Source organism: Aulonocara sp. 'chitande type north' Nkhata Bay, linkage group LG11 (assembly GCF_057382095.1).
Source record: "Aulonocara sp. 'chitande type north' Nkhata Bay isolate Kocher_YH1m ecotype deep benthic linkage group LG11, A_spYH_male_GT1.1, whole genome shotgun sequence".
Taxonomy (NCBI): domain Eukaryota; kingdom Metazoa; phylum Chordata; class Actinopteri; order Cichliformes; family Cichlidae; genus Aulonocara; species Aulonocara sp. 'chitande type north' Nkhata Bay.
In genome coordinates this window covers 16,692,393-16,702,065 of record NC_141354.1, presented here as the reverse complement: position 1 = coordinate 16,702,065, position 9,673 = coordinate 16,692,393, and the positions used below count along the sequence as shown (strand labels likewise).

General features: G+C 41.4%; 1 protein-coding gene across 1 annotated transcript; it reads right to left on the bottom strand.

Moving 5' to 3' along the window:
• Positions 1-1,958: 1,958 nt before the first annotated feature.
• On the bottom strand, positions 1,959-7,936 carry irx2a (iroquois homeobox 2a). The gene is made up of 3 exons (XM_086310806.1): positions 7,338-7,936; positions 5,562-5,967; positions 1,959-4,879 (listed from the first exon to the last, which is right to left on the bottom strand). The coding sequence occupies exons 1-3, from the start codon at positions 7,575-7,577 to the stop codon at positions 3,990-3,992; spliced, it is 1,536 nt and encodes a 511-aa protein (XP_086166932.1). The 5' UTR covers positions 7,578-7,936; the 3' UTR covers positions 1,959-3,989.
• Positions 7,937-9,673: the final 1,737 nt, after the last annotated feature.

The following is a 9,673-nucleotide window of genomic DNA, read 5'->3' as shown; positions in this document are numbered from 1 at the left end:
GCTACTTATTTGATCAGCGATAAGGGGAATGAGTCCACTTGCTCTCAAGTCTGTGCTCGCATGAAGCCTATGAGCCCTGCGATAACATCAATGTAGTTTTCAATGACGACTAGTCCTTAGTAACGATCGCATCTTTGTTGGTAGGCTATTTGATGGGATTATGTCTTTATTTGGTATGCAGTGCATGGAACTAAAAGAATATCTAGATTAGTTTAAATCATTCCCCGACACTAAAACATTGCTTTATGGTACTAAGCAAACCGTCTGTTTTGCCCTTGAGGATCAATATCGAGGCTGTGTCAAGGTTACCCTAGTTTCTTCCACAAATAGTCTGAATGGATGTGGACCAAAGAAGAGCTATTTCAAAAGAGTCAGGAATTCCTCTGCACAATTGTGACTAATTGTGGCATAAATTCACAATTGTTTCATAAGGGGTTTCACAGCTTGAAATTTGTCATGTGCAATGGCCGCCTTGTTCCTATTTTCACCTGCCGTTGCTCTCAGTCAAACAAAGAGGAGGGGTGGAAGTTTCTTTTCATGTGTTCAAAGGTGACTGGTTGCCGAGCACTTTCTCTTTTTTTTTTTTTTTTGAATGAAACAATAACACTTTTTTATTGCAAGCAAATGTTGACATTTGAAGGGAGCAGCAGCAGGTGACAGAAAGAAAAAGCGAGTGAGAGGCAGGGCCCCTATGTGCTCTCGAGACTGCCTCCGGTGCTATTTGACAACAGTGCGCGTCCCTGGGGGAGCCCACCTGAGAATAAAGTATGCATTTCAATAAATCAGCTGCTAATGAAAGCATTTTGACTGAGGAAGAAACTGGCCAGGTGCTATAACATTCATGTCTTCCGTCTACTGCAGCAGTCTGTTAGTGAGGTAGAGGTAAATGATAAAATATTTCAATTCACAGCACTGATGAACCAAAGAACCTGAAAAAAAAATAGTGATGGTTTCATGAATAATCCAAAGGTGACTTTTACACCATCCTGGGAGTGTAACACTATTTACTCTTTGAGCAAAGTATGCATTTATGTCACAAAGACTTGTTTTAACTTAAAAGGTGGTCTAAGTGAGTTAAGGTAGGTTTACCCTCCACTGCTCCCTTGGTAGCAGCTAAATATTACGTCGTTGGTATGGGGAGGGGTGGGGGTCCCATGACATTTGGACTGCTCCAAAGCACAAATTCAACTGGAAAATGAAGGATTAGCTTTTAGTCTAGCTGGGAGCAATGATGGAGGCCTCTTCTTGGAGGATGTCAATATTGTATATTTGAGTATTTCATACCTTATATCACAATAAGGTGAAAAAATATTTAAATTAATAATTAGAATAATAATAATAATAACTAAAGACTACCTTTTTTCTTTCTAATTTGTTCAGTTAGCTGTGTGATATAATATCCAGCCATGATGAAAAGCAGTGAAAAGCCTGTCCGATTAGGGCCCATCACACAGCCCATTGGAGCTGGCAGATGCTTAGATAGACTTTTATGGATTGCTCAATGCCGTGCTGTAATGAAGCAGGCAGTGCTGACCCATCCTGAACCAGGCTAAAAAGCTCCAGGGACGGCCCCGCTGGGAGCCCATAATGCCCGATGCGTCCCACGGCTGTATTAATCACACTGAAAAATAAATGTGTGGCAGGGAGAGGGGAGCTGGGAGAAAAATGAAATAAAATAAGCATCTCGTTTATCCCCATCAAGGTCCTGAATATGTGACCGAGGGAGATCCCCTGACCAGACGCTTTAAAAGAAAATGATTGTCCATTTAGAAAGAATGGATTGTGCAATCTGTGAGAACTCATAATCTTCATGAAAAGTGAGATTCATCAAACATCTCCCATCTGCAACTGACAAAACAAAAGAATAATGAGCAGAAAGAATAAAAAAAAAAAGGAATAAAAAATGCAACAGGGTTAAACAGTGTTATGACTAAAAGAAAGACTGCCAAAGATGAATGTAATAGTTGGGAAAACAGTTTAATATTTTCTCATTTGAATAATGGATATAATACCCCACCAGTATATCTTTACCAGCGAGTTTTGATTTTATTTACATTCAAAGATATAAATTAGTAAAAGTACTCCTGATAACAAGATTGGGTCGCCTTTTTCCCAAATGCGTTTCAAATAAAAACCGTCCATAATATATATATATATATATGTATGTATATATATTTACAAAACAAACGGACGATGTCAGTTTCCCATTTTTGCAATACAACTTGCATAAATTATAGGCATCGTTTCGCCATCCTTTTAAAAAAATAAATATCAAATGTAGGCTATTCCACTTTGAAGTCCTCAAGTTCACTTCAGTTCAATTCGGTCCACTTTGCGTCCCCAAGACACCTCGGTTTCAGGCCAAATTTTAGTTTTTATTTTCACACGTAAATATATACTGAAATAATATACCGTGGCAAATAAGCAAACTAGAGGAACCTGAGAAATAACATGTAAATCACATATAATGGGAGATCGGTTTCAAACCAGCATATGTAATTGTCGTCCAAATTGCCTCAAACAGAACGGCGGAAATAATACAATAACATTCTGACAAGCATGAGCTGAAGAAAAAGTCCCAGTCTGCGTGGGGCTTAGAAAGCGGTAGCAGCTGTCATTCCGACTAAATGGTGGCACCAGATCCGATTTGGAGTAAAGGTTATGTGGGTTAAAACGTGAGGCTAAGGGGTGGCGTCCTTTGTCGTTTTATAGTCAAAGCAATTGTGACACCTACCTGCAGACCATGGAAATTAAAAAAAAGTCCCACACGATCAAATGATCAATTTCGTCCACCACCACAGAAAACATGAACAAAAACACCTCTATACTGCAAGTTCTCATTAAAAATGAGGGGGGGGGGGGGGGGGTCTCTGCTTATACTGCTACTAAAACGTCCTTAAGCTATTCGTCGGCATGTAGGGAAAGCTTTAAATGTGCGCAAGGAAAGTAACCACCACAGCTACCTAAGTGACATTTGAAAACGTGAAGTTCCACGATGACTGCACACAGCAAACAAACTCATTTGTTTGCTTTTGGCTGACTCTGTGTAATTAGAATTATTCCAGGTTGAAAGATAAGGTCTTGGGCCCGCTGCGCGCGCGCGCACACACAGGAAGCATTAAAAATAGGATTCCTGCTCAAAACTATGGCAACATTTTGTCTGCTTATTGGATTCACAGGGTGCCTACTGTGTGTGTGTGTGTGTGTGTGTGTGTGCGCGCGCGCCCGCGCGTGTCTGAGCGCATGGATAAGCTTATTTCAGGCCCGTCCTTCATAGTGTTGTTTTAATGTGTATCTGTAGACGCGATCTTGTAAGTTTTGTTTGCAATTGGCTTGTATGTTATATCCCTACTGCTTTGTAAGGCAAGATTGTTGCAAATAGAAACCCCGTCACCGGATTCTTATGATCCCGTGGGATCATCGGAAAGATCAAAATATGCGTAGTTTTTTTTTTCTTTTTTAAGGGCTGGTAGGCAATTATAAATTGATTACTCCGGGAGATTACTGCAATGAAAACGAATAACAGGCCATAGTGCGCGTTCATTTCCTTACTGCGCTGAAAAATGTCCAACTTAATAAATCATTTAGTCTCATATTCAGTCCTAAAATGTACTCTTCTTAGCACAAATGAAAAATCACGTCGTGTTAGCTGTTTCTTGTAAAAGATCGCTTGAATATGAAGGCTTCAATTTGTTCTGTTTTGGTGCTATTTGTTTTTTTTGTTTTTGTTTTTTTCTTTCCCGAAACAAGGCTAAAGAGTTCAGATCATGCTTTGGTGTCATTGCAGTGACACATGGAAGTGAAAAAGAAAATCAGTTAGTTTGCATTGGAAACAAGTGAGCTCATTTTACCTCCAGCGTGGCGCCATTTCCTTACAGGGTTGAATTAAAATACAAATTTAGGACTCAACACTAGATTAAATAAGTTTTCATAAGTTAGTCTCTCTCTTTTTTTTTAATTATTATGATTTTTTTTTACCGCGTCATATTTTACGTACCTTTCTTTGCTTCTAAATTTGCGGTTCTGAAATGCTGTTGCTGCTGCTCAACAACAATCTGGTTTGGATTATTTTTAACGAGGGGAGAGTCTGGCCTGTGTTTGGGGTTTGTGCTGGCCTCCAGAGCCTGCTGAGAAGAACTGAGACCCTCGTTCGCAGCAGCAGCGGCAGCGGCGGCGGCGGCAGCAGCCAGACTCACTCCAGATGAATTAGTGTACCGCAGGATCCCTTGACCCTGCAGGGGGCTGAAGTTGCCATAGTTTGTGTAATTGCTATAAAAGGGTGAAGTGTAATAAATAGGTCTTCCGAGGATGGAGGGGGGCGGGTAGAGGGAGGGCGAACTGGCAGCCGGGGAGGCTGCGGAAGGCGTTGGGGAAGTGAGAAGTCCACCGCTGGAGGAGGGGCAATTTGGTTGCCCAGTTGACTGCCCCAGTTGCTGTTGCTGATGTTGGTGCTTTTGGTCCGAGGTAGCAATTTCCGCCAGCGACCACAATTTGGGTTTGACCGTGGGGTTAGGAGGCGCTCCCGAAGAAGGCCTGTTGTCAAGGCATGAGGAGGATTTATTGGTGTTAATATTGTTGCTACTGACGAGGCTCCGTGCTAAATCCTCGCGTTGGCTGTGGAGGTGGTGGAGATGGTGGAGGTGGTGGTGGTGGTGGTGATGGTGATGACTGAGAACTGGAGCTTCTACTCCGGTCAGTGGCGATGACGTGACGGGTTTAGGTGAAAGCTGAGCCCGCTGGTCGCGGTTTGGGTCCTCGCCGTCCTCTTCGCATTTGTCGCCGGCTTGTTCCGAGCCAAGCTCGCCCACACAGACCTTCTCCCCGTCTGACTCTGCCGAGCAGGAGTGGTCCGTCAGGGTGTCTACGTGCAAGCTGATGCCTAAGACGAGCATGCAAATAAATGGAAAAGGGTTAGAAATGTTAAAGAAAGTGAGAAAGTCTCAAAAGTAAACTGTATAAAACTTATAAAGTCCATTAATCGTTAATCCTTTACAGCCAGCCTTACTTAAATAGTGGTACATGCATCATTTATAAAGTAGGCTGGATTTAATGTATATTTTATACCATAACAATTGTACTGTCTTTTTTCTTTTTCTTTTTTTACATAATCATGCACGTCGACGTTTTCATCGTAACAATATTAACAGTCTAGTTTTATTGAGACCACTTATGGCTACTGCTATGCTCGGTGTCTGCTTGCCAGTGACCTGTCATTAATCACGCTTAAGAAAATAAAATGTTCCTTCTAACAGGTCATTACGTGTAGCTTGAGTCTTAGAACCTCGTTTTTCATTAAAAATTGATATCAATCAACGTGGCTACCTAAATAGTTCGTAGACTCGACTGTCTTGCAAACACATTTTAATTTTAAAAATATATATATGTGTGTGTGTGTGTGTTAGAGCTATAATTCACGTAACTGAGTTATAATTTCATCTCTTTGATATTTTGACATAAAGCAGCAGTGCAGCACATAACTTGTGAAGTAAATAAAATGGGCACCCCCTCCTTCCCATCCAACTCTGAATTGATCATGACCTGGTCGCCGGATAATACCCCACCTTCATCCTCCGCTGAAGCCTCGCTGTTATCCAGGGTTTTTTCTGAGCGCTCCACTTCTTTCCTCTCGCCGTCCCCGTCTTCTTCGTCCTCGTCTTCGCTCTTATTCCGGGGTGCCCATGTCATCTTATTCTCCTTCTTGAGCCTCCTCCGAGCGTTTGCGAACCAAGTAGAGACCTGCGTCAGGGTCATCTTGGTGATAATTGCCAGCATGATTTTTTCTCCTTTCGTCGGATACGGGTTCTTCCTGTGCTCCTGCAGCCAGGCCTTCAAGGTGGCCGTGGCGTCCCTGGTGGCATTTTTGCGGTAAGCCGGGTCGTTGAGCTGGAAGGGGTATCCTGGGCTCCCGTAAGGGGGATAACTCAACGCCCCGGCCATGCCTGTGGTGTGCGCGTCGTATGGAGAGGACTGGATAAAAGTTGGAGGAAAAAAGAAAGAAAGAAAAAGTCAAGAGCTGAGCTGAGTTAGACTGACATTAAAAAGAATTAAAAAAAAATTGACATTAATGTGGCTTGTACAAAGTGACTTATATTGAAAAACAATTTCCTATACGTTGGACATTACAAATTTATATGTATATATAAACTTTACATTTTGACGAATAATAATAAATGATAAGACAAAAATTACATCATAAGTAGCTATAACTGTACATGCTTTATTCAACAGTGTTTAAAAAAGTAGGCCTATAACCATTCCTTTTTGAAAAACGTGTCCAAACAAGTGAAAAATGACGGGACTCAAATATAAAAGTAGTACCAGATTTTATCTTCATTTTATATCAATTATATATTATAAAGTGATTTAAATATCGTCGCAGGATTTCGGAATGCAGTGGACTGTTTCATATAAACAAAGCATAAATAATAACTAATTGTTTAAGTATTATTGTTGTTATTGTTGTTATGGTTTAACCCACTTGTCGGGTTGAATCAAAAAGGACTAATTGTAAACAGGCATGCTGAACACATCGTGGGCAAAAGCAGGCCACAAAAAGCCGAGGAGTAATGGTTAACTAATGGTTAGGATCATTATCGGATTAACTAATAACAGGGTTCCCCTTTATATAGCAGTTAAGATAACAAAAAGGAAATTTTAATTTTCTTTAATCACCTATTAACCAACTCATTTCCTTTCAGTGGCTGCTTTTTGTTTATGGTGGCAGCTCCAATGTGTTAACATATCGTCTCTTTGCAGCATTAGAAATCCCATTAGCGAATCACTTGATGTGCACCTTTCCTAGAACGCTTGAGGTGCCCTGTGTCATTAACATTGCGAGTCATGCTTTTCGTGTTAAAATTTAGTTTATTTAACCAAGAATTATACCACCCCATCCATTCCTGATTTTAGTGCGTGGCTGATGAAGAAAAGGGTCATAGTTTGTGTTATATTCGATTTCTATGGCGCATAAAGTCGATGCTTAGAAGCCAGACGCTTAAAAGGCAATCCTAGGTATTCCATTTTATACAATTAACTGCGCAGGAAGTGTTAAGCGTCAATAAAGCCATTCCAATCTGCGGCTCACGATCAAAAATCCCATTTAAGCCAAGGGGGTCAAAGATTTTTATAGCGAGGACCCCTCTAGGAGGCCACCAGATATGAATGTATAGCACTCCATGGTAAAGTTCCGCAACTACTTTCTGTGGAGTGAATCATGACAAAAAAAAGAAAAGAAAACGCAAACCGATTTATCGGCGCTGTTCGCCTGCGACTTTAAAACGCCGACAATCGCCTTCTCGGAAGCTTTATCATAAAGAAACACAAAGAAGATGTTTTACCATGTACGATGGGAATCCCGTGGTTGGATCCGTGGAGTATGACAGTGGAGTGGAGAAGCCTGCACCGGCCGAAGCGGAGAAAGCAGCTGACCCGGGATATGGGCTGAAGGCTGAGCCAGACGACGACCTCGCCAAGTCTTCGTTCCGCGGGGCGGCCAAAGCCGAGGCCCCGTAAGCCGGACATGAATACAGCGCCAGAGAGCCCGGGGGCTGGTAGAGGTAACCCTGAGGATAGGACATTGGTGAGCACGCGTTAGGTCGCCGAATCCAAAAAGGGGGAGGAAAAAAAACGCACAAGGCGGCGGACAACAGCGGCCAAAATAATAAACAATCAACTCAATAATCAGCCGTGCAAACAGTCATCAGAGAGTGAAAATAAAAAAAGGCCTCCCTCCACTGCCCCCTTACTGGGAAAAACCCCCCGAAAGATCTGTTAAAGTGCCCACATAGAGGCAATGTGGCATGCGTCTTGATCCCCTAGCGTCCGATGTTTTTAGTACGCAGCACTATGAAGTGAGGAGTTAGGAGGGAACGAGCCAGTGGAGTTTCAGACACACAGAGCATTGGGGGAAACAGGAGCTGTCACTCCGGCTCATCTGAATATCCCATCCCCGCCCCCTTTCTGTCTGATAGAAATGGAGCCTCGGAACATAACCAAAGAATCCACACGGCAAATCGTAGCGTCCGTCCGTCCTATGAATAGACGTTTGACTTGGAATGAGGCTATTTAAAACTTTTTTTTCACCCCCTTAGTATCAGACATATCCTCCAACTAAATGTTATAGTGATCCCAAATTATTAAGTCCAAGCCTCGCAGTTATAGCTCATTTTCCATTTGTTTCAAGAGAAATTCACCATGATTATACAGTCGACTCGCAACGTCCGTTTCAGTTTCATTATTTCAAAAACGGTTAAATCCAATTTAATTGGCTTCTTAGGCTGAGTATTTTTGCAGCACATGACATGCGCAGAAAGGGCGGTGAAATAAAAGTTCATCTGTTTTACTGACAGTACTTTTTTTCTTGTCGTTTTATTTTGCTTTAAAACTAAGTTGACTGTGGTACACGGTGTCTGTGTGATTAAATCCAATCCAATAACAACGGAAAGGCTGAGGAGGGAGATCGAACAGGAGCGAGAGTATAAAATGGCCAATGCTCTCCACTTGCAGCTGGTTATTTTGCCTGTAGTTCACAAACCGACACATCCATGAACGTATGTGTACTCCGATATGTAGGCGCTCCTCACGCAGTGCGCGCTCTGGCCTGCGGGAGGCGTACACCGCTCCCGAAGTTTCACTACTTAGCGCATCTACATGGCCTCCGCTTATTATTACAATTTCATTCATCACCAGTAATTACATAGGAGGTTGTGGTCTGTTGTCGCTTCATCAAGGGCGGTGTTTCCTCTATGCAGACACCAAGATTAACCACCAACTCCAACCAAGCTTGTTTACTTGGTCAGTGCGTTTGGATGCTCACCTGTACGCGTTGTAGTATATCTGTGTGCACTTAGGTCTGTCTTCTTGCTAATTAATGCATAGTCATTTGTGATTACACGCATTATGACCTCTGTTGGAGAAAAGAGATACAACACGCCGTGGCGACAACCTGAAACCAGTTTTGGAACAGACAGTCGAGGTGGCAGCTGTTGGCGGAAAAAAAGTGTAGCCTGGATTGGTTCAAATGAATGTGTATTCATCTAATAAGTTACTTATTCCTTCGCTGCATTGTGTTGTAAAAACAGTCTGTTCTGGGGGCATAATAACTGGGAAATAGTGATGTTTTGTGATCTGTTTGTGCATTTATATGGGCATCAGTTTAACTTATTTCACTTGTACTAATTCGTCTATAACAGGTGGCCTGTTAGCATGTGAATAATTTATATATAGGCCTCACACCTAATTAACATAAAATCTAATGTAAAAGAAGTAAATTTTGATTAATACTATATATGTGGATATTACTACTACTGGTACTACTACCAATACTAATAAAAATAATAACAACTATCTGTTATAAATTACTCAAAGTGTCCATATATTTAATCATTAAACATATTTTTTTTAAAGAAAAAAGTGAACAAATCAATCACTTACACATAGTGTTGCCCAAAATGTGTATTTTCACATTTTAATACTGTTTATAACACCATATAACTATACCGTTACATACAGTTATAGCATAAGGCAGGCAATTTACCATTTGTTAATTTTAACCACATGCTGTATTACTCTCATTTTTTTTCAACAGAAATTTACATTTGATTATTCTTAAAATCGACACGACCTAACATTGTTGTCCTAAAATTCCATAGTAGCACTTTTTAAAAACTCTGTT